This window comes from Bos taurus, chromosome 12 (genome assembly GCF_002263795.3).
Source record: "Bos taurus isolate L1 Dominette 01449 registration number 42190680 breed Hereford chromosome 12, ARS-UCD2.0, whole genome shotgun sequence".
Taxonomy (NCBI): domain Eukaryota; kingdom Metazoa; phylum Chordata; class Mammalia; order Artiodactyla; family Bovidae; genus Bos; species Bos taurus.
This window is the reverse complement of record NC_037339.1, coordinates 16,109,455-16,134,046: the sequence shown is the minus strand read 5'-3', so window position 1 is coordinate 16,134,046 and position 24,592 is coordinate 16,109,455. Positions and strand designations below refer to the sequence as shown.

The 24,592-nt window shown below is 36.6% G+C and overlaps 1 protein-coding gene across 8 annotated transcripts in view; it reads left to right on the top strand.

Annotated features, from left to right (window-relative positions):
- The window catches only part of ZC3H13 (zinc finger CCCH-type containing 13), a 103,760-nt gene that overhangs the window by 3,355 nt on the left and 75,813 nt on the right, over positions 1 to 24,592 (top strand). For 4 of the 8 annotated variants that reach the window (XM_005213706.5, XM_002691780.6, XM_015473804.3 and 1 more), the window contains exons 2-4: positions 2,686 to 2,811; positions 3,120 to 3,229; positions 5,868 to 5,979. In XM_005213706.5, coding sequence (XP_005213763.1) covers positions 2,695 to 2,811; positions 3,120 to 3,229; positions 5,868 to 5,979 — 339 coding nt within the window. In that variant the 5' untranslated portion in view covers positions 2,686 to 2,694. Of the gene's footprint in view, positions 1 to 2,659; positions 2,812 to 3,119; positions 3,230 to 5,867; positions 5,980 to 11,979; positions 12,074 to 24,592 lie in introns of those variants that run through there. The other 4 variants (XM_015473802.3, XM_059892214.1, XM_025000031.2 and 1 more) reach the window with 4 other exon arrangements.

Genomic DNA, 24,592 nt, shown 5'->3' with positions numbered 1-24,592 from the left:
TTAAAAAACTTCAATTTCTACTTTTTCCCACAGGGTTTTGTTTTTTTTCTGTCTAGGACCTCCCTGTAACCTAGACCTGTTTCTGAAACTCAGTGTTATTTTAGGTCATGTTTTGGTACTGTTGACTCTCTGAGAGAAGTGACTATGTCTTTACTTTGTTGCTCATCTTCCCTAAGTTGGAAGACTCAACAATAGCAGAAGTAGAATTCTTGGGATAATCACCCTATAGGTGAATCTTGTAGTACTCCATGTCTCTGGTGAAAGCTACTTTGTTTCTATGGGAAGAAACTTTTACAGTCAAGAATACAAAGGAGGGGTAAGGTTGGATCATTAGTCCTCACTACATTGTCTGTTGCAGTCCAAACCCCTTGAAGTCTTCAAAGCTTGTGTTAGGGATGGATCTAACACGGGAGAAAAGCTGTGGGACCATGCTTCCCAGCAGTAGGTCAGAGAAGGAGAGGGTCCTGATCCAGCTAACAGGTTATAGGCAGGGAAGAGAGGCAGTTAATATCTGGAGCCTTCAGAAAGACAAGAAAAGAGATAATTGATGACCAGTGTTTCATGTATACTAAGAAATAGCTTGTTACCCCAATTGTGGAAAACACTACTGTTGATTTTTTTTTTTTTTTTGAGGAGGGAAGACGTGTTGGAAGTGGGGTCCGGTTGGGGATAGAGGTTTGGGGGGCAGACATGATCGTTTCCTTTGATACTGGAAGGAAAAATGTAAAGTTAGGGTTAGTCATCTTGATGCAGCGTGGTGGGATAGTGTGCCTACTCCCAAGTTGCAGATAACTAGAAATAGCTAATCAACTTTTAGAACACATTCATTTTTAAGTTATTAATGTTTTTCAATTAGTGAATGTGAATTTCAGTGTATGCCTATATATTTTTATAGTAACAGATGATGAAATTTAAAAAATTTATCTTGTTACATATTTCTTATTGAATCTCAGTTATAAATTATAAAAAAGTTGTTCTTCTCAGTTAATCAAAGCTCTGCATTTTCCAGATCTTTTTCAACTTCATTTATCACTTATCTTGGCTTTTAGTTCTTTATGTTCAGTAAGTCAAATGTGTGTATGGAATTTACCCACCTTTTCCTTTATAAATTCACATTAGGACTGAGAATGAGCTCAGGAAAAGTTAAATCAAAGATGATAATATTCACTGTTGTGTGGAGGCTGAAGAACATTTGATACATAAGTGATTTTATGTTGAACAGATTCTTGTTCACTTACGGATGCTTTACATAATTTTTTAAAATTTGTAATTTAAAGTTACTTTCTAACTTTTTTGAATCACTAAAAATAGATTCTAACCCTAATGTTTACAGTGTATATTAGAAAATAATCATACATATTTCCATTTTAAAACTACCATATTGTATCATATCATATATTTTTCTTTTGGTTCATTACCTGTTAGTTTGTCAACTGTTGTCCTTAATCTTTGGACATTTTTAAAATGTGACTTGACAAGAAGTATCTAACTGGACCAAACATTGTTTGTAATTTTTTTTTATAAGTTTTGATTCTGTACTACCATGATTTAACTTCCTTGCAAGTCATGGGACCTTACTTTGACATCACAGTAACAAACGTTGTAAACTTTATAGAGACCAGTTCTTTACCAAATGGAGTTTTTACTTCTTTAGCTGACATCATTCATTCTAGTAGCATTTGACTACTAACAAAATTTCAACTAATGTTTAGTGTATAAATGTGATATGATTGGTTCCTTTTCTTTTTCTTAGGCGTTTCTTGCCCATCTAGATTATTCTAGGTCTAGAATTTAAGATTGTTTTCTAACATTTATCATAGTGCTTTTATCTGATATTTTCATTTCCAGTTGAATCACCTGATTGTATGTTTTAGTTTCTAATGTTTTATTTGCTTTTGTAAAATATTTTCATAATTTCTTTTCTTGTTACTAATAATGGTAAAATAGCCTGTTTATTTCTTATAGCACCTTTGGCTTTTATGTCAGTGCAGTATAGATTATCAAAACATCTTCACTGTTTCTAGTTGTTCATTCAGCCTGTCCTATTTTGAAAGAAAGTCATTTTATCAATATTGAGCGTTTTTTCTGTTTTTTGTAATACTGCAAAAGAATATTCCTGATTATACTGTTCATCTTTGGCTTGTGTAAAACAAAGAAAATACTTTAAAATTTCTCCCAGGCTGATTTTTGGAATGTACCTGATGTTATCACTTAAGTTGTATAAAACACAATTTCTACTCTAAAATTGAAAGAAATTTTTGGCATAGCTTTCTTTTCCAGTAGACCAGTTGATGGAGAATGATAGCACACTTTTTCTTTAAAAGATAATTACTAAATTTTGAAACAGCTTTTATAAGGAACTTAGAAACTTTTTCATAGTGTGTTCTGAAATTGAATGTACTGTGGAAACTGTGTGAGTGGAATATTATTCATTCTGTAGAAGAGGTAAAATTCTAGCTCCAAAGAATCAAAGTCCTAATAAATTCATTAACAAGGTGTGTCTTAGAAGATGGTTTCTTCTGTTCCTCTGTTTACTTGTGACCTCTTCTGTGTCTTTTTTCCTTCTGAGAAAAATCCCTTGTAATTTTATAGTGTTATTTACCATCTTATTTACTTGTAAGTTATTGGCTCAGATATTTAAAACTAAACAATTTTACAGTTTGCCTCTCTCTTTTTTGGTTAAAGTAGTACAAAATGTCAAAAATTAGAAGGAAGGTCACTGTGGAAAATACCAAGACCATATCTGATAGCACATCCCGAAGACCCAGTGTATTTGAAAGGCTTGGACCCAGCACTGGCAGTACAGCAGAGGTGAGTTGTCACTAGCATAGTCACAGGGGTTCTCTTGAATTACTGTTCTTCAGATCCTTATTTATATCACAAAAGTGAATAGGATGTTGTAGGAATATTGGTTAAATGTGTTTCATAGCAAAGGAGTGAGATGGGCATTAGGGTTTATAGGCCTCTTGTTCCTGATGTTTTCATTATTTGGGGAGTAATGTATCTCAGGTTAGCTGGATTTTTGATAGCATTTATTTTAATTTTGTCCCACTAGCATTTTTTTCCCAGAAATAAATATGACTAAATATGAAATTCACATAGTAATATCTGTCTCTTAGACACAGTGCCGTAACTGGCTGAAGACTGGCAACTGCCTCTATGGAAACACATGTAGATTCGTACATGGCCCTTCACCCCGTGGTAAAGGTTATAGCAGCAATTATAGAAGGTAAATTGAGAACTTTGAATTGTCCTATGCTATTAGAAGATGGCTGTTGTAATTTTTTTTTTTTTGGCTTTTGTAATTTATCTAATATAAAATTTGAAATACTGCTATATATTTGGTCAGGTTTTCTATTTTGGTGGTAGTCTTATCAGTAGTCAAGATTGACAAGATTATTTTACTTGTTAATTTCAAGATTAATAAAAATGTTTGCTTTAAAATTTATTTGCTTAAAAATTTGTTTTTGTAATATGTGTATGGCTTATTTTCATGCCCTGCTCCCCAGTTATATATGTTAAAATGCTGTTTAAGATGGCAGAATTTCATGGATTTGTTTTTAGTGAGGAGAGACTACTTTCAACTCTTGAAATAGTAAAATTTAAATAGAATATAATTTTTAGCTTTTTAAGATGTTCAAAATTCAAAACTTCATTGCAAAAAATAATATAATGCAAGCTTCATAGGTTAAAATACATTTGCCAAATCTCTTATCACAATATACTGAGGTAGATGAAAGTATGTATTTATATGTGGATAAGTATACTACCTATTTAGAATGTCATTTTGCCTTTAATAAAGGCATGGCTAAATTAGACCTTCCTAATAAAAAATCTTTTATTTTTCTTTCGGCTCCCTCATGATGATTTTGTTACGGTGTTTAAAGATGTCACATACATAAAGATTGTCACAAGAGTTTAAACTTGATTGGTAAACAACTAATTTACCTAGTCTTAAAATTGGATGTGCTGATTGCTTTGGTTTCAGCATCAGTATAAAAACTGCACATTAACCTTTGGAGGTGTGTTTTTTAATTGAGTGAATTTTTGTGTATGTGTACTGAGTTTGAAGTTTAATACAATTTAAAATTCACCATAACATTAGCTGATTTTCTGTTCCCTTAAATGTACATTTTAGTTTACTTATGATGCTGAATACTCTGTTTTATTTGTATTTAGATTATCATCTGTCCTTTCTGTCAATGTGGGAAAATTAATCTTTATAAGTTTAATATGTATAAGTAAATACATACCTGGGGAAACTGTTACAGTAATTTTAATGTCTTGCTTATATTACTGTATTTTTAGTACATGCTTTATTTCATCTTTGACTTTTATTATCAACTTACTCAGAATTTTTATACAAGTGGTTGTAAGGAAAATGGGCACAGAAATTTGTCTAAAATGGAAAAAAGTAGTGTCATTACTAGATATAGAATAAAGGATTTCTGTTATAATTTTGCTATTTTGTGCATTTTTCCCCTGATAACTTTCTTTGTATTTGTGTATTTTCCCTTTTTTTGTAAGGAAGGAAGAAAAATATAGTTCATAATGTGATTCAAAGATGAAAAGAAAAGCATTGTGTTTCAGAAATACTTGTTTAGTCACAAATGATTTAAGTCACTGAGCATTTACTATATGTGGAGAATTCTGTTAGGTACTATTTAGGATAGAAACAAGTTATCATAAACTGTCTTATTATATAAAGGAAACTAGGGTACATAAAATTGACATGTGCATCATAATTATAATTTAAAGCAGTTAAGTGCTGGTTCTTAATAAGAAATTCCATTTACCAGTTCACCTTTAACTGTTAAAACATTTAATATAGATCTATATAATGTGCATGTAAATGTAAATGTTAGGAGATCCCTTAAAAAGAATTGACTAAAATTATTTTTTCACTAACCATGTGATTTGTATTAATGATTGATAAAGGAGTTGATTGATCAACTATTACTTGAAATAGATGTGAATATTTATGTAATTTGTTTATATCTTTTAAAAATATTATATACAGTATTCTTTGGTGGCTAAAGAGGGCCATAGCATTTCTTAATAATTCTTGCCCTCTTTTACTGGTGCTCTAGGAATATTTTTTAAGGCAGTATGTTTTCTGTCTCTACTTTTGTTTTTCTTCTTAGTGATGGTGTGAAAATGATTGAACAGCCATTTATCAAATGGCTAGTATAAATTATGAAGCTTTACCAGTATTGAATATTAATATGTGTATTTTCCCTAAATAAAACCAGTCCATAGCAAAGTATAAAAAGTATAAAATTCAAATCTTACTTTGAATTTTTCAACTGCTTTTTATTCTGAAATAATTTCAAATTTAAGAACAATTAAGAATAACATTAATTAACATTAACATTAAATAACATTAAAAATATAGGAATATTTGCTTTGATTCTTGAGATGCATAAAATATTTTCATAGTTGATGTTGCATCCAGCCACATACATGTGTAAATAATATTGTTGTTTCTAGATTAATTTTGCTGTTTGCTTTCAAATATAACTAGTATATTTGTGTGATTAATAGGAAAACAAACTGTTAATGACAACTTCCTTTCTCTCAGCTCATGTATAGTTCCTTATTACTATCATCAGCACCTGCCACCCCATGGAATTTTAATGTATGCATTTTGATTGGTATTGGGAGAAAACTTGTAAGTGATGCTCATATTTTTTATATATTAATGTTTAAGCTGAAATTTACTTTTCTGAACTTTAGTAGTCATGGATAGTAGAAAAATTAGAGTTTTGTAGGGTTGTTTCTATAAATATATTCTTATGAAATGTTATATAAATACAGATTTTTGTTATTTTGTTTTTTTGTTTTGTTTTTGTTTTTTTGGTTTAAAGGTCACCAGAAAGACCTACAGGGGATCTTAGAGAAAGAATGAAGAACAAGCGCCAAGATGTGGACTCTGAGTCCCAGAAACGAAATACAGAGGAGTCATCCTCACCTGTTAGGGTAGGAATGAATTTCCTGAAACAAAGTTAAATTTTAGCAGTGATTTATTATATATATTCTATTTTAAATATTAGCTTATGTGCTAAATATATGGTAAGTGTGTAATATTACATTATAATGTTCTATATGGATAATGTAGTTTAGAGGAAAAAAGTCCTCTGGGAAAATTCATAATTTCACCATTTTAGTTCTTGGTTAAGATGATGGGAACTGGTTGGCAGAGCGCCAGCTGCACTTCATAGGATTTCTGTACCTTGGTGGACATCATGAATATCTAAATGTATTCTTAAGTTTTCAGAATGTAGCCAGCCATCAATTCCTGCCTACTTCCAAGAAAGACTGAAAAGGCTTGCAGTAAAACACTTTTAAATTAAAACAATGAAGGCAAGGCATGGTGGTGGCAGAAACTGAACTATGATCACAGAATTTAGTGTGAATTTCCTGCCAGTGAAATGAAAAGAGAGCACAGTTTATGATGTAGTTTATTGATTAAAAGAAAATACAGATGTTTGTCAGGAATGGAAATTTCCCAGAAGTAAATATTTTTAAAAGAAATATATCATGCTCTTGTGTGTGCATTTGAAACAAATTTATAGAGATACAGTTCACCCATTTAAAGTGTACACTTGGGTAGTTTTTCATAAATTCATAAGAGTCCTATATCCATTACCACAGTCAGTTTTAGAACAATTTCATCACCCCAGAAAGAAAACCCCATACCCTTTAGTGATCATTTCCCTGGCCCCTCAACTGACCACCAGCCTTAGGCAACCACTGTTCCAGTTAGACTGTCACATAGATGTGCCTGTTCTGGTTATTTCATATAGCGTCATACTGTATGTGGGGTTTTTGGTAACTGGCTTCTTTGACTTAGCATAGTGTTTTCAAGGTGCATGTCAGCTTATGGGATGTAGCAGTATTTCATTCTTTGTTTTTGCCAAACAGCATTCCATTGTATTGATACATCACGTTCTGTGTATCCATTCATTCAGTTCAGTTCAGTTCAGTTGCTCAGTCGTGTCCGACTCTTTGCGACCCCATGAATGGCAGCATGCCAGGCCTCCCTGTCCATCACCAACTCCTGGAGTTCACTCAGACTCACATCCATCGAGTCAGTGATGCCATCCAGCCATCTCATCCTCTGTCGTCCCCTTCTCCTCCTGCTGCCAGTCCCTCCCAGCATCAGAGTCTTTTCCAATGAGTCAACTCTTCTCATGAGGTGGTCAAAGTACTGGAGTTTCAGCTTTAGAATCGTTCCTTCCAAAGAAATCCCAGGACTGATCTCCTTCAGAATGGACTGGTTGGATCTCCTTGAGGTCCAAGGGACTCTCAAGAGTCTTCTCCAACACCACAGTTCAAAAGCATCAGTTCTTTGGTGCTCAGCCTTCTTCACAGTCCAACTCTCACATCCATACATGACCACTGGAAAAACCACAGCCTTGACTAGACGGACCTTTGTTGGCAAAGTAATGTCTTTGCTTTTCAGTATGCTATCTAGGTTGGTCATAACTTTCCTTCCAAGGAGTAAGCATCTTTTAATTTCATGGCTGCAGTCACCATCTGCAGTGATTTTGGAGCCTAAAAATATAAAGTCTGACCCTGTTTTCACTGTTTCCCCATCTATTTCCCATGAAGTGATGGGACTAGATGCCATGATCTTCGTTTTCTGAATGTTGAGCTTTAAGCCAACTTTTTCACTCTCCACTTTCACTTTCATCAAGAGGCTTTTTAGTTCCTCTTCACTTTTTGCCATAAGGGTGGTGTCATCTGCATATCTGAGGTTATTGATACTTCTCCCAGCAATCTTGATTCCAGTTTGTGCTTCTTCCAGCCCAGCGTTTCTCATGATGTACTCTGCATATAAGTTAAAAAAACAGGGTGACAATATACAGCCTTGACGTACTCCTTTTCCTATTTGGAACCAGTCTGTTGTTCCATGTCCAGTTCTAACTGTTGCTTCTGACCTGCATACAGATTTCTCAAGAGGCAGGTCAGGTGGTCTGGTATTCCATCTCTTTCAGAATTTTCCACAGTTTATTGTGATGCACACAGTCAAAGGCTTTGGCATAGTCAATAAAGCAGAAATAGATGTTTTTCTGGAACGCTCTTCCTTTTTCCATGATCTAACGGATGTTGGCAATTTGATCTCTGGTTCCTCTGCCTTTTCTAAAACCAGCTTGAACATCAGGAAGTTCACCATTCAAGTATTGCTGAAGCCTGGCTTGGAGAGTTTTGAGCATTATTTTACTAGCGTGTGAGATGAGTGCATGTGAGGTTGGTGAATATTTGGGTTATTTCTGCATTTTGGCTGTTACGAATAACGCTGTTATGAACATTGGTATACAGGTTTTTGCGTGGCCATGTGTTTTCATTTCTCTTGAGTTTATGTGTGGGAGTGAGATTGCTGAGTCATATGGTAACTATATTTAATCTTTCAAGGAATTGCTGGGATGTTTTCCAAAGCAGCTGCGCTATTTAAAATCCTTAGAGTAGTGTGTGAGATTTCTAATACTCCACATCCTTGCCAACATTTGTTATCCTACTTTTTGATATAGCTATTTTATTGGTAATGTCATGTGGTTTTGACTTACTTTTCTCTGATTGCTAGTGATGTTGAGTATCTTCTTGTGTGCTTATTGGCCATTTGTTTATCTTCTTTGGAGAAATGTTCAGATCCTGGGTCCATTTTTAGATTGGGTTATCTTTTTATTGTTGATTTGTAAGAATTCTTTATGTATTTTGGATCCAAGTCCCTTATATATACAGTTGGCAGAAATATTCTTCTATGGATTGTGTTTGCATGTTCTTGATGGTGTCCTTTAAAACACAAATGTTTTTAATTTGATGAAATCCAATTTATATTTTTGTTGTTACTTCTGCTTTTGGTGTCATATTTAAGAAACTGTTGTCTGATTCAAGATCAGAAAGATTTATGCTTGTTTTCTTCAAAGAATCTTAGAGCTTTAGTTCTTGCATTTAAATCTTTGACCCATTTTGAGTTAATTTTTAATGGGTTGACCAAAAAGTTCGTTCAGGTTTTTCCAGAGGTGTTATGGAAAAACACAAGCTTACTTTTTGGCCAGTCCTTTTTTTATGGTGTGAGAGAAGGGCTCAACCTCATTCTTTTGCATGTGGATATCTGGTTGTCTCATTATAGCCTTTTTATGAAAGTTACTGAATTGTTTGAGCAACAACCTCTTTGATAGTTTTAGAAATATAGAAGCTTTCTTATGGCTGTTTTGATCCTGAAAAAAAAAGCTGTGTCACAATTTTATATTGTAGCTTGTAAAGACTTATCTTTGGGGACTTGAATACAGTCTTAAGTATGTAGTTTTCTAATGTCTGATGTGATATGTTAAGCCCTTTTAGAAATCTCACATGGTAGTTCTCGGCTGGTGATATGTATCAGAATTCTTTTGGAGGAGAGATGGTCTCTTTCAAAACACACATGCAGATACTCTACCCTTTTTTTTTTTGATACTCTACCCTTAATCTACTGAATCAGAATTTCTGGGTAGGAGCTGAGCAAGCATGTGTATTACATATTTAAGGGACTTGGATCCAAAATATATAAAGAATAATGAAATGTATCAGGATAATGAGTGGACACCGTGGTTTGCTGGTAAATGTTTGACAACCACTCAGAAAAAAAAAATTGTAGGATTTACCAGTTTCTTTGGCGTACATACTCCTATCATGGTTAGTTTCAAGCTACTAAAATGGTATCACTGAGTACAGAGTTGGAAAGTGTGGGAATACACACACACACACAAAACCACAAAAGAAACTATAGTAAAATATTTAGAAAGTGAGTTTTGAGTAATTATTGCCTTTGTTTTTAATATTACTTAATTGTTAGTTTATATGATTTAATTTTTAATTACAGCTTGTGCATTTTCTAAAAATTTAACAGTTGCCTCTTATGAATCAGTGTGAGCTGGCTCTAGCATACCATTAGCTGGATTGTACTTAATGTAAAAGGCAGACATCTAGAATTCATATTCTGAACACATTAGGAATTATTATTTAATGCTACTGTCATTTTTCTTATCTGTAAAATGGAGGTGATATCCATATTATTGTGTTACTGTGAAGAAAATATATGTAAATCAAGTAACATGACTGACTATGATGACAGCTTAATAAATGGTATGTTCTTGTATAAGAATAGCTCTTTAGGTTTTTCTCTCTATTATAGTTTGAGGCTGTTAATAGAAGATGAATATAGACATTGAAGATTTAGGTTTTTAACAGATACCTAAATGTAAGTAATTATTGATCATAAAAGTTTATATGTTCATATCATTTTAGTAGACAGCAAAGTTGATATTTTGTTAAGAAATTCAAAGCCTGATTCTCCCTTTTCCTTGATGAGAAAGCCCTCAAAGACACTGAGCTTCATGTACACCTAAGGGATAAAGTCTCAAGATTCACAAGTAGTCAGGTTTTAGGGAATTCATTATTCAAATTTAGAGAAAACTGTTAATAAGTTAGGATGCCAGGTATTAATTATATTGAGTTACATATCTGGCATGAAAACAGGTGTTGATCATTTCTGTGATACATTCCCTATTGTAACATGTATGACTCTTGATCTTCACGTGATGAATTTCTGTGGGCAAATCAGATGTAGTTTAGGTGGGGGCAACTATAGCAGATAACATAGCGTAACTAAGATAGCATGTGTGTGGTTTTCCACAAACTAACTGTGAGTCCACTGTTTCTCTGTCACTGGTCTCAACTCCAATGTGTCTGAATTAGGAGATTGACACACCCTGATTTTGTGGAGAGACAAATTCATAGACTCTAATTCTATAGAGTGTGGTAGTGTTAGAAAGATGAGCAAAGCTCACAATGGAGGGGAAAAAATAACTGCCTGGGGAAGCAGAGTACACTTCAGAGAGAAGTGACATTTGCAATGGGTATTGAAGAATAGATGGAGGGGAGAGGTGAAAGTCTAGGAAGAGGAAGAAAACCAACACGTTATAACAATATGGGGTTTTAGAGGACTGGTGTGTTTGAGAACCTGTGAAACTGAATTGCATGCGTATGTGAGATGAGGGCTGACGAGATCTATCTTGTTTACCAATTCTCCTCCATACCCTGGAACTAGTAAGGTCACTTATTGAATGAATGAAAAGTCATTCTAATGTGTAGCCAGTGTTAAGAACTCCTGATGACCTAAAGTGTAGCTAGTCTAAATTGAGATATGCTGTTAAGTATAAAAAACATACTGAATTTCAAAGACTTAGTATGAAAAGAAAGTCAAATATCTTGTTAATAACTTTTATGTTGGTTGTGTGTTGGCAGTATTTTGGACATATTGGCTGGTCTGGGTGATCTAAACCAAACTTGATATAATGGAACTGAATTTAACATGGTGAGAGGCTTATACGAGATAGAGCAGGTAGGATTTGATGACTAACAGAATGAGTGGAAGGAAGCTGTTAAGTGTAACTACAGGCTTTCCATGCCATTAACCAAGATGGAAATGAGAGAAAATTGCTTTCTGGCTCTTTTGTACACTCTGCTCATAGCATCATGGACAACTATTTTTTGACACTGTTTTCTGTATTTGCGCAGACACTGTTATGTGATTTTAGAACATTTATGAAATAATATGTGTATTCTTACGGTGCTGGAAACTTTCACCCAATCTGTACAGCTTTCCAGATGCCGTAGTTGAATTGTGTTTTCTCTAACAGAGGTTTGTTATTTTATGTAATTCGAAAACAAAGATAAATAGCTTTGAAAGCCAAATTCTGTTGTAGAGTCAGGAGGAATATTTAAGCATTTGTTGATGATTAAGGCATGCATTGAGAACTGATTTCTAACGTGAAGTTTTCTATCTCTGGGATCTGTACCTCCCAGAATGTATACAGAATCATTAGTTTTGCTTCATAGTCCCCCACACAGTTCATTCCTGTTCCCCATTGCCATCCCCTCATCACCTAAAAAAATTTCCTTCTTGTTTTTCTGCATCTTGGTGCATCTGCCTAGATGAAAAAGAAGTCGCACTGACTAAGGAAGAGCACAAGACTAGATCTGTTACAAAAAGCTGACTCATGTAGTGGAGGACTTTAAGTCACAAAGGGTAATTAAAGTTTTATATCTATTCTTAAGTAAGTGTCTTGGCCTTGCTTTTCATCTTTAGAATAAAGATACCTGCACCAATATGTCACAAGTTATAGTGAGAACATAACTATAACTGCATATATGTGAAAGTTCTTTGGAATTTACATACATGTGAAAATTCTCTGGAAAGAATAAAGCACAGTAAATGTAAAACAGGAAGAGTAGAGAGTCATCAAATTAAAAATTTGAGAAGTGAATCTATAGGATTAAGTAGAATGGGTGAGTAGTCTTATTTATTTCAAAGGAAAAGGTTTAGAAGAGAAGGATAAGGGTATAAGTGGAAATACAGTATAAACCACCTGGAGCCTCTTGATGAAAGTGAAAGAGGAGAGTGAAAAAGTTAGCTTAAAACTCAACATTCAAAAAACTTTAAAATCATGGCATCTGGTCCCATCACTTCATGGCAAATAGATGGGGAAACAATGAAGCAGTGAGAGACTTTATTTGGGGGGGGGGGCTCCAGAATCACTGCAGATGGTGATTGCAGCCATGAAATAGACTCTTGCCCCTTGGAAGGAAAGTTATGACCAACCTAGACAGCATATTAAAAAGCAGAGACATTACTTTGCCGACAAAGGTCTGTCTAGTCAAGGCTATGGTTTTTCCAGTGATCATGTATAGATGTGAGAGTTGGACTATAAAGAAAGCTGAGCGCCAAAGAACTGATGCTTTTGAACTGTGGTGTTGGAGAAGACTCTTGAGAGTCCCTTGGACTGCAAGGAGATCCAACCAGTCCATCCTAAAGGAAATTGGTCCTGAATATTCATTGGAAGAATTGATGCTGAAGCTGAAGCTCCAATACTTTGGCCACCTGATGCAAAGAACTGATTCATTTGAAAAGACCCTGATGCTGGGAAAGACTGAAGGTAGGAGGAGAAGGGGATGACAGAGGATGAGATGGTTGGATGACATCACGGACTCAATGGACATGAGTTGGAGCAAGCTCCAGAAATTGCTGATGGACAGGGAGGCCTGGCTGCAGTCCATGGGGTCACAAAGAGTCAGACAATACTGAGCAACTGAACTGAAGACTTTGATAATGTATAGTACAGGAATGATTATGGTAATTTTTAAGTGTAGATAAAAACGTTTATTTTATATAAAAAATTAGTATGTTTTTTAGTCTTGCATGATCTGCAAATACTTCTTTGATAGCATTAAAAGGAGTTCCAGTTAGCAAACCTTGGTGTAAAACAACCATTTGTTTTGTTCATGTATTCTGTCAGGAAATCAGAAAGGATACAGTAAGCATGACTTACCTCTTCCTTTATGTCTGTAACCTCAGTAAAGTACTAGAATGCTGGAGGTGGGAGTCATTTGGAAGTTTCTGTACCCACATGTCTGGTTGTGGATGCTGGTAGTCAGCTGGTGTCTTTAGTTTCCATGTGGGCCTATTTGTATTGGTAGCACAGGGTTTTTCGCTGATGGCTGCTGCTGCTACTGCTGCTAAGTCACTTCAGTCTTGTCCGACTCTGTGCGACCCCAGAGACGGCAGCCCACCAGGCTCCCCCGTCCCTGGGATTCTCCAGGCAAGAGCACTGGAGTGGGTTTTCATTTCCTTCTCCAGTGCGTGAAAGTGAAAAGTGAAAGTGAAGTCGCTCAGTCGTGTCTGACCCTCAGTGACCCCATGGACTGCAGCCTTCCAGGCTCCTCATCCATGGGATTTTCCAGGCAAGAGTACTGGAGTGGGGTGCCATTGCCCTCTCTGATGGCTAGGAGAGAGCAAAAATCTGGGTGCTAGGTGTGCTTGTTCCTGCTGGATTGGTCTTCCTTTTAGGCCCTCTCAGCTGACAGAGCAAAGAAATACATGTGTGTATACTAACTGATTTATATCCATATATCTATAAATATTACTAGTAACAGTCTTTATCTGTATTGAGCTAAACATGAGTTCTTATTGATGTCTCTGACTTAATCTAAGACTGCTCAGATCAGAGATCAGATCAGATCAGTCGCTCAGTCATGTCAGACTCTTTGCTACCCCATGAATTGCAGCACGCCAGGCCTCCCTGTCCATCACCAACTCCCGGAGTTCACTCAGACTCATGTCCATCGAGTCAGCGATGCCATCCAGCCATCTCATCCTCTGTCGTCCCCTTCTCCTCCTGCCCCCAATCCCTCCCAGCATCCCAGTCTTTTCCAGTGAGTCAACTCTTCTCATGAGGTGGCCAAAGTACTGGAGTTTCAGCTTTAGCATCATTCCCTCCAAAGAAATCCCAGGGCTGATCTCCTTCAGAATGGACTGGTTGGATCTCCTTGCAGTCCAAGGGACTCTCAAGAGTCTTCTCCAACACCACAGTTCAAAGGCATCAATTCTTCGGCGCTCAGCCTTCTTCACAGTCCAAAAGACTGCTACTATTCTTTTATTCTTTTTTTTTTTTTGCTCAAATGTTCCTTCCTTAGCTTGTGGGAGGTCTTGGTATTAGATCCTGAGCTCTTAAAAAGTTTGCTGTGAATAATTTGCAAAGAATAAAATGTATTTATTTAAAGTGTACCATTTGAGTCTTGACAAATGTACACAGCTGTATAACCACCACCACAGTCAAGATATGAGCATTTCCATCAACTCCAGAACCTATCTTCATGTCCTTTTAGAGTCAGTTTCCTCCCAAACCAGGCTCCTGACAACCTCTGGTCTCTCATTATATGGAGTCAGATGTTATATATTCTTGTATCTTGGTTCCTTTAGCATAATACTTTCGAAATGCAGCCATGTTGTAGTTTGTGTCAACAGTTTATTCCTTTTATTGTGGACTGGTGTCCTATTATACGGATGTAATGGGACAAATGGATAAACAGAATTTGTTTATCCATTCCCCAGTTGATGGATACTTAAGAGTTGTTTTCTAGTTTTTGGCTATTATGAATAAAGCTTCTATTAACATTTGTGTACAGGTCTTTGTGTGGATGTATGTTTTCTGTGGGTAAATACCTAAAAGTGGAATTGCTGAGTCTTACGTCATGTGTACTTTTAGCTTTATAAGAAACTGCCAGATAGTTTTCCCTAATGGTTATTTCATTTTACATCTCAGCCCGTAGTGTATGGGAGTTTCAGTTGCTCTACATTTTGGCCAACACTTGACATTGTTCTGCTAGGTATCTAGTGGTTTTAATCTGCATTTCTCTGTGTTTAGTGATGTTGAGCATCTTTTCATGTGTTTATTGCCTTTTTTTTGGTGAAGTGTCTGTTTCCATCTTTTGCTTATAAGTTGTGCTGTTTGTCTTATACAGATTTATGGTTCTTATATGTTTTGAATAACACCAGTCATATGGAAGATATATGTACTGCAAATATATTTTCCTGGTACGTGTGTGTGTATGTGCACTCAGTTGTGTCTGACTCTCTGCCTGACTCCACCGCTAGGCTCCTCTGTCCATGGAATTTTCCAGACAAGAATACTGGAGCAGGTTGCTGTATCTTTCTCCAGGGGATCTTCCTTACTCAGGGGTGGAACTCACGTCTCTTGTGTCTTCTGCATTAGCAGGCGGGTTCTTTCCCAGCTGAGCAACCAAGGGAGCTGTTTCCCAGTATTGTGACTTGGTTTTTCATTTCCTTGGTCGTGTCTTTTAAGATATCTTTTAATTTTGATGAAGTCCAATTATTAATATATCCTGCCGTATATTGACACAGCTTCAGTAGTCCTTGATAGTTTCTTTGTTTCTGTTAAGATGTTTGCAGCTCATTTTGTGTATTTTATACCCTCTGTTCAGTCAGCCATTTTCCCCTATAGTCCAGGTTCTTTTATTGGGGGATGGTATTTCAGGACCACTACTTGGAAACCACTAACTTAGTCATTTTTTAGGACTTTTCATTGCATTTCAACTGGGAAGTACAAAAGTACAAGTACTTTTTAAAAGTACTCTTTAAAAACTTGCAAACAAGCACAAATTCAAATAATTCAAATTTAGAATTGAAAGGCTTTTACCTAATTCTTTGATTTTATAGTTGTATCACTTTTGTGCTAAAGATTTTAGTCCCTGCTGACTTTCATTTGCATTATCTTACTTTTTAATAGTTACAGAATAATTAACAATAGTGTTACTAATAATACGATTACTTAGAACAGTTTAAGATCTTTGTAGTTCTTAGACTATAACCCATGAGGGAAATATCTGTGAAATTGATGTTAGGGATGCTGTGCTTAGTCACTCAGTAGTGTCTGACTCTTTGCGACCCCATGGACTGTAGCCTGATAAGGCTCCTCTGTCCATGGGAATTTTTCTGGCAAGAATACTGGAGTGGGTTGCCATGCCCTCCTCCAGGGGATCTTCCCAACCCAGGTATCCAACCCAGGTCTTTCGCATTGCAGGCAGATTCTTTACCATCTGAATCACCAGGAAAGCCTAAGAATACTGGTGTGGGTAGCCTATCCCTTCTCCAGGGGATCTTCCTGCCCCATGAATTTGTTAGGGATAGATAGTCAGATTATTGTATTTTTAAAAAATTAATTTTCATTAACTTACAGTGTGTTTCTGCTGTACAGCAAAGTGCAAATTATTGTATTTTAAGTCACTTGAGCAGTCTGTGTGGTTAAACCACAAATATGATGTGGTTGAGTTGATTCATTACAGTTTGATTTTAGTTTTAGGGTTTTTTTAAATTTTGTTAAATATGTAGAACATTTCCATGGTTTCAAAGTTATGAGACTGATTCCTACTGCTCTAATGAGGACCTCATGGTTTCACAGTTAAATCTACAGAATGGGTTACATTCAGAAAAATCTACCTTTTATCTTCTTGATCTCTCTACTTGTTTCTCTATAGGTAACCTAGAAACTAAATGATTGGATTATCCTGCCACTTCAGTATACCAACATATACACACACACATATACCTGACTATTTGCAAGTGACATGGTAGTATATATAGAAAACCCTAAAGATCCATCAGAAAGCCGATAGAACTAATGAACAAATTCAGTAAAGTTGCAGGATATGAGTATACAGAAATCTGTAGCATTTCTATACACTAATGATCTATTAGAGAAATTAAAAACCTATTTACAGCTGGATCACAAAGATTAAAATACATAGAAATAAATTTAACCAGGGAAGTAAAAGATCTATACACTGAAAACTGTTAAGACATTGATGAAAGGAATTGAAGACAACACAAATGGAAAGATATATTGTACTCATGGATTGGAAGAATTAGTATTCTTAAAATACCTGTGCTATTCAAAGCAACCCACAGATTTGTTGATTCTTTCTACATAGACAGTCATGTCATCTGTGAACAAAGACACATATTTTTTCCTTCTCAATCTGTATACTTTCTTTCTTTTATTGCATTAGCTAGGACTTCCATTATGATGGGGAAAAGACATGGTGAGAGAAACATGTTAGGAATCCTACTGGAAGAAAACTTCTCACCATTAAATATAATGGTAACTGTAGGCTCTGTATAGATGTTCTTTATCAAGTTGAAGAAGTTCCCTTTTTAGTTTGCTAAGGATTTTTAATCACAAATGTGAGTGTTGCATTTTGTCAAATACTTTTTATGTTTATTGATATGATCATGTCATCTTTTCTTTTCTTTCTTATTAGTCTGTTAATGTGATGGATTACCTTGATTGATTTTTGAATGTTGAACCACCCTTGCATATCTGGTATAAATCTCACTTGGTTGTGGTGTATAATTATTTTTACATGTTGTTGGATTTTATTTGCTTATATTTTGCTAATATGTTTAGGGTTTTTACATTGATGTCCATGAGAAATAATTGTGTGTTTTTGTTGTTGTTGTTGTTATGTCTTCATCTGGTTTTGGTATCAAATACTTAGATACTAATGCTATCCTTAGAATAATTCAGAAAGTATTCCCTTTGCTTCTGTCTTCTGGAAGAGATTGTAGAGAATTGGTATAATTTCTTTCTTAAATGCTTGATGGAATTCACACATGAACCCATATGGGTTTGGTGCTTTAGGTTTTGAAAGATTTACTATTAACTCAGTTTCTTTAATAGATATAATTCTGTTCAGATTGTTTATGGTTGACGTGTGTGTTTTGGCAGATTATGTCTTTGAAGTAATTAGTCCATTTCGTCTAGGTTATCAGATTTGTGGGCATAGCATTGTTTATAGTATTGCTTTATTCTTTAAATATCCTTGGAATCTGTATTGATGTCTCTTTTTGTTTCTGATGTTGGTAATTTTTCTCTTCTTTTTTTCTTAGCTTGTATAGAAACTTGGATCTTTTCAAAGAAATGACTTTGGTTGATTTTTTTTTTCCCCATTGATTTCCTATATTCATTGCTACTGATTTTTGCTCTACTTGTTGTTTTTCTTCTGCTTTAGATTTCAGTTGCTCTTTTTCTAGTTTTCTAAGGTAGAAACTTAGATTATTGATTTTAGAACTTTCTTCATTTCTACTATATGAATTCAATGCTATAAATTTCTCTCAACAGTTTTCACTTCATTACACAAATTTAGAGAAATTGAATTGTATTTTCATTTAGTTTGAAATATTTTGAATTTTCTCTTGAGATTTCTTCTTTGACCCATGTGTTAAGTAGAAGTATTTTATTTAATCTCCACATATTTTGGAATTATCCAGCCATCTTCCTGTTATTGATTTCAAGTTTAATTCCATTGTGGTTTGAGATTAGACATTATATGATTTTTATTCTTTTAAAAGTTTGTTTTATGGTCCAGAATGTGGCCCACATTGGCGAGTATTCTTTGTGAGCTTGAGAAGAGTGTGTATTCTACTGAAGTTGCTTTACAGTGTTGTTTTGGTTTCTGCTGTACAGCAAAATGAATTAGCTGTATATATGAGAGTGAAAGTTGCTGAGTCACCTCTGACTCTGTGTGATCCCACCCATGGACTATATAGTCCATGGAATTCTCCAAGTGAGAATACTGGAGTGGGTAGCCATTTATTCCCTTCTCCAAGGGATCTTCCCAACCCAGGGATCAAACCCAGGTCTCCTGCGTTGCGGGTGGATTCTTTACCAGCTGAGCCACCGGGGAAGCCTGTACATATATCCCCTCTTTTTTTGCATTTCCATCCTGTTTAGGTTACCAGAGCATTGAGTAGAGGTGCCTGTGCTACATAGGAGGTTCTCATTAGTTATCTATTTTATACATAGTAGTTGCTCTAATAATATCTTAAGTGGTATTGTGATTTTCTGCTCTTGAAAGATTTGGTAGAATTCCTATGTGAAACCATCTGAGTCTGGTACTATTGTATGAAAAAGTTCTTTATTTTTAAGAATTTATTTTTCCAATGGAAATGAATAGACTTTTGGTCTTTCAGTCAGTTTTGTTAAATATTTTTTTTAGAAAATTGTGTATTTTGAATAGACTTTTAAACTAGTTTGCATAGAGTTGTGTGAAGTCACATTTTTCCTTTTTCTCTGTTCTAATAACTGTTTTCACATTGTCAGAGGATTTTGAATACTTGTTATTTTCTCCCTGTTTTCTTCATTAGGTTAGTCAGTAGTTTATTTTCAGAGTAAGCTTTTGGATTTATATATTGTTTCTCTTTCATGGATGCAGTCACCATCTACAGTGATTTTGGAGCCCAGAAAAATAAAGTTAGCCACTGTTTCCCCATCTATTTGCCATGAAGTGATGGGACCGGATGCCATAATCTTCGTTTTCTGAATGTTGAGCTTTAAGCCAACTTTTTCACTCTCCTCTTTCACTTTGATCAAGAGGCTCTTTAGTTCTTCTTCACTTTCTGCCATAAGGGTGGTGTCATCTGCATATCTGAGGTTATTGGTATTTCTCCCAGCAGTCTTGATTGCAGCTTTGTGCTTCCTCCAGCCCAGTATTTCTCATAATGTACTCTGCATATAAATTAAATAGGCAGGGTGACAATATACAGCCTTGACATACTCCTTTTCCTATTTGGAACCAGTCTGTTGTTCCACGTCCAGTTCTAACTGTTGCTTCCTGACCTGCATACAGGTTTCTCAAGAGGCAAGTCAGGTGGTCTGGGATTCCCATCTCTTTCAGAATTTTCCACAGTTTATTGTGATCCACACAGTCCAAGGCTTTGGCATAGTCAATAAAGCAGAAATAGATGTTTTTCTGGAACTCTCTTGCTTTTTTGATGATCCAGCGGATGTTGGCAATTTGATCTCTGGTTCCTCTGCCTTTTCTAAAACCAGCTTGAACATCTGGAAGTTCACGGTTCACGTATTGCTGAAGCCTGGCTTGGAGAATTTTAAGCATCACTTTACTAGCATGTGATATGAGTGCAATCGTGTGGTAATTTGAGCTACCACGTCCGAGGTCAGGGGCAGCGGCCTAGAGGAGCTACCCGATGCCCGAGGTCACAGGCAGCGGCTGAGAGGATGACTAGAAGGCTTGTATAAGAGTCCTGATGGGGGCACTGGTGGTGGGGAAAACTGGGTCTTGTTCTGATGGGCAGGGCCATGCTCAGTAAAAGCTGTGACAAACCTAGACAACATATTAAAAAGCAGAGACATTACTTTACCAACAAAGGTCTGTATAATCAAAGCTATGGTTTTTCCAGTAGTCATCTATGGATGTGAGAGTTGGATCATAAAGAAAGCTGAGTACCGAAAAATTGATGCTTTTGAACTGTGGTGTTGGAGAAGATTCTTGAGAGTCCCTTGGACAGCAGGAAGATAAACCAGTCAGTCCTAAGGGAAATCAGTCCTGAATATTCATTGGAAGGACTGATCCTGAAGCTGAAACTCAATACTTCGGCCACCTGATGTGAAGAACTGACTCATTGGAGAAGACTCTGATGCTGGAAAAGACTGAAGGCAGGAGGAGAAGCGGATGACAGAGGATGAGGTGGTTGGATGGCATCACCAACTCGGTGGACGTGAGTTTGAGTAGGCTGTGGGAGTTGGTGATGGACAGGGAAGCCTGGTGTGCTGCATCCATGGGGTTGCAGAGTCAGATGACTGAGCCACTGAACTGAACTGATGGGTGAGACTGTGCTCCCTTCCTGTTAGTTGTTTAGCCTGAGGTGACCCAGCCCTGGGGTCTAGAGGCTCTGTGTTAGGGTTGATGGCCACCTCCAAGAGGATTATGCAAGGGGGCCCCTTCCAGAACTGCTGCCAGTGCCCCAGTCCTTGTGGTGAGCACCTACCGATGCACGCCTCCACAGGAGACCCTCCAGGACTAGCAGGTAGATCTGGTTCAGCCTCTTGTGGGATCACTGCTCCTTTCATCTGGGTCTTGATGCACACAGGATTTTGTTTGTGCTGCCCTCCAAGAGTAGAGTCTCTGTTTTCCCCAGTACTGTGGAAATCCTGTAAGCACATTCCACTGACCTTCAAAGTCAAGATTCCCTGGAGATTCCCTGTCCTTTTGCCAGATCCCCAGGCTGGGAAGCCTGACATGGGGCTCAGAACCTTGACAACAGTGGGAAAATTTCTTAGGTATTATCGTTCTCCAGATTGTGGGTTGCCCACCCGGTGTGTATGGGATTTTATCATGTCGGTGCCCCTCCTACCATCTCATTGTAGCTTCTTTGTCTTTAGACTTGATATACTTTGGGGTATCATTTTTTGGAGGGTTCCAGCATCCTCCTGTCAATGGTTGTTCAACAGCTTGCTGTGATTTTGGTCCTCTCACAGGGGGATATAAGCGTACATCGTTCTACTCTGCTATCTTGAACTGGAACACTGAGGATGCCTTTTAAAGTATCTTAGTAGCAGTGTGTTTCTATCTAGTTCTCTCCCTGTCCCTGTTTGTGCTGTTCAGTGCAATATTATTAGGTACACAGTTACAGAGATATTAATAATTGTCCTCTCCCGTTTGTATTTTTAAAATGTGGTGTTTGAAGATGACCTGATCTTTGTTATCTGTTGAATGTTTTTTGAAGTTTATAATCTTATTTATTTGTGACTCTGCTTATTCTGAGACAAGCTAGGTTTTCTTTTTCTTCATAAAATAAAACCTCTGATAACCCTATTATGGGATTTTTCTTCAGTATAGTACAAATAAAATATAGTTTCCTAAGTGTAGATCTAAATTTCTTTGCTGTCCATATTTCTATAATGTTGAAATAATCCAAAATCTCACATCTGTGAATCATTTTAAAATTTCAAAATGTCAGTTATGTGTATCCTAAAAGGCATATAGTGAGCTAAGTTGTTGGGCTCGTGTTCAGGCCAGAAGCCACAATGAAGCATTGTTCATTTAAGTTTTCAGCCTTGGTCAAAAGTGTCCCAACTGAAAAGGTTTGAAAACCTTAAGGTGAGAACCATAATCTCCAAACAGAGAATTGGTGAGTTGGAAAGTGGTGTTGAAGAGTTTATCCAGAATGTAGCCTATAAAGACAAGGTTATAAAAAATATATAAGAAATTCATAATTGTGGGTGAAAAACTTAGTAAATCTAATGTACATCTAATTGGAATCCTTGGGGGAGGGGAATAGAATATGGGAAAGGCAGTGTTGAAAGAAATAGTGGCTGAGAATTTTCCATAATTGATGAGACATATGCCTACAGATACAGAAAGCACAATACATATCATCAAGTAGAGTATTAAAACTGCAGAACATGAGAGGCATAGAGAAAATATTGAAAACACCCAAAGATAAAAGGCAGATCTTTCTACAAAGGGATGATGGGCAACATCAGTAACAACAATAGAAGCCAAAATACAGTGGAATGATATTTTCAAAGCTGAGATGAATATGTGAACCCATAGTTATTTGCCCAGAAAAACTGTTTTTCAAGAATGAAGATATAATAAAGAAAATTTTTGGTAAAATTGAGGGTGTTGATTACTAGGAAACTTTGATTACATAATTTCTAAAAGGATATACATCAGGAAGATGGAAAATGACCTTAGAATGAGGGTCCGAAATGCATTAGTAAAGGTGAACAAAGAAAATCTTCAGTAGGTTGGAAAGTATATTTTTTTACTTTTATGGCCTCTGCGGTTGTCAGAAGTGTTGTGGTCAGTCCATCAGTCATGTCCGACTCTTTGCAACCCCATAAACTTCTGCAGCACGCCAGACTTCCCTGTCCTTCACCATCTCCTGGAGTTTGCTTAAACTCATGCCCATTGAGTCAGGGGTGCCATCCAACCATCTTACTCTCTTACTTCTCTTCCTGCCTTCAGTCTTTCCCAGCATCAGGGGCTTTTCCAGTGAGTCAGCTGTTTGCATCAGGTGGCCAAAGTATTGGAGCTTCAGCTTCAACATCAGTCCTTCAATGAATATTCAGGGTTGATTTCCTTTAGGATTGACTGGTTTTATCTCCTTGCAGTCCAAGGACTCTCAAGAGTCCTCTCAAAAGTGTTGTATTGTACAGTACTTTGAGGAAGTAAAGTGTAGTTCCAAAGGTATAGTGTAAATTACTTTGAACTTCCCAGAATCCATTCGCTTTTTCGTTTTGAAGCTGCATTGCTATTTGGGGAATTGACCCCAGATTCACTGCTAGACCCTCATTGGTCATGGCACCCCACTCCAGCACTCTTGCCTGGAAAATCCCATGGATGGAGGAGCCTGGTGGGCTGCTAGTCCATGGGGTCGCTAAGAGTTGGACACAACTGAGCGACTTCACTTTGACTTTTCACTTTCACACGCTGGAGAAGGAAATGGCACCCATTCCAGCGTTCTTGCCTGGAGAATCCCAGGGACGGGGGAGCCTGGTGGGATGCCGTCTGTGGGGTTGCACAGAGTCGGACATGACTAAAGCGACTTAGCAGCAGTAGCAGCAGTCATAACAATCCCATTCTCCTTGCTAATTCAGTTGACTTAGGAACCAGGCCTAATTGATTTAGCTGGTGGCTGTTATCTTTATTAATTATTGATTCAGATGTGGCCATGTGACTGAAGTTGGCTTATTTAGACTAAAAGAAAACATTTTTTGATTGGAGAAAGGCGCATACTGGGTGAATCTAGATTGCTTGTCCTTGTGGTAAAAGAAATGTGCCTTCATGTGAAGTCAACAATAGGAATAGCAGTGTTGTGAGAAAGGAGAAAAACAGTAAGAAAATTGGATCTCCAATGATTTCACTGTATTACTACTTTACCCAGCCCTGAAGTTTACCCTATTTCTAGGCTTCATTTTGATGGGGCTTCCATGGTAACTCAGTGGGTTAAGAATCTGCCTGCAATGCAGGAGACCTGTGTTCAATCCCTGGATTGGGAAGATACCCTGGAGAGGGAGATGGCAAGCTATATACAGTCCATGGAGTTGCAAAGAGTTGGACACGACTGTGCGACACACAGGCTTCATTATATGTGAAATTGTAGTTTACATTTATATAGCTTTTAAAATTATAATTTATTTAAACTCCACCCAAAACACCTCTCCCTCCTCCAAACACCTTTCCCCCAAAAAACAAGTTCATTAACACAAGAATAATTTCGATTCTGTACTGGGAGAGGTAGAAGCTATATACTCAATGCTACTCTGGCAAGACTAAATTAATTTTAGTTATCACATTTTATTGAAGCAACATTGCAAGATTAGTGTGTCAGAGAAAATGAGAGAGTAGTAAAGGGTATGAAAATATGAAATGCTAATATATGATC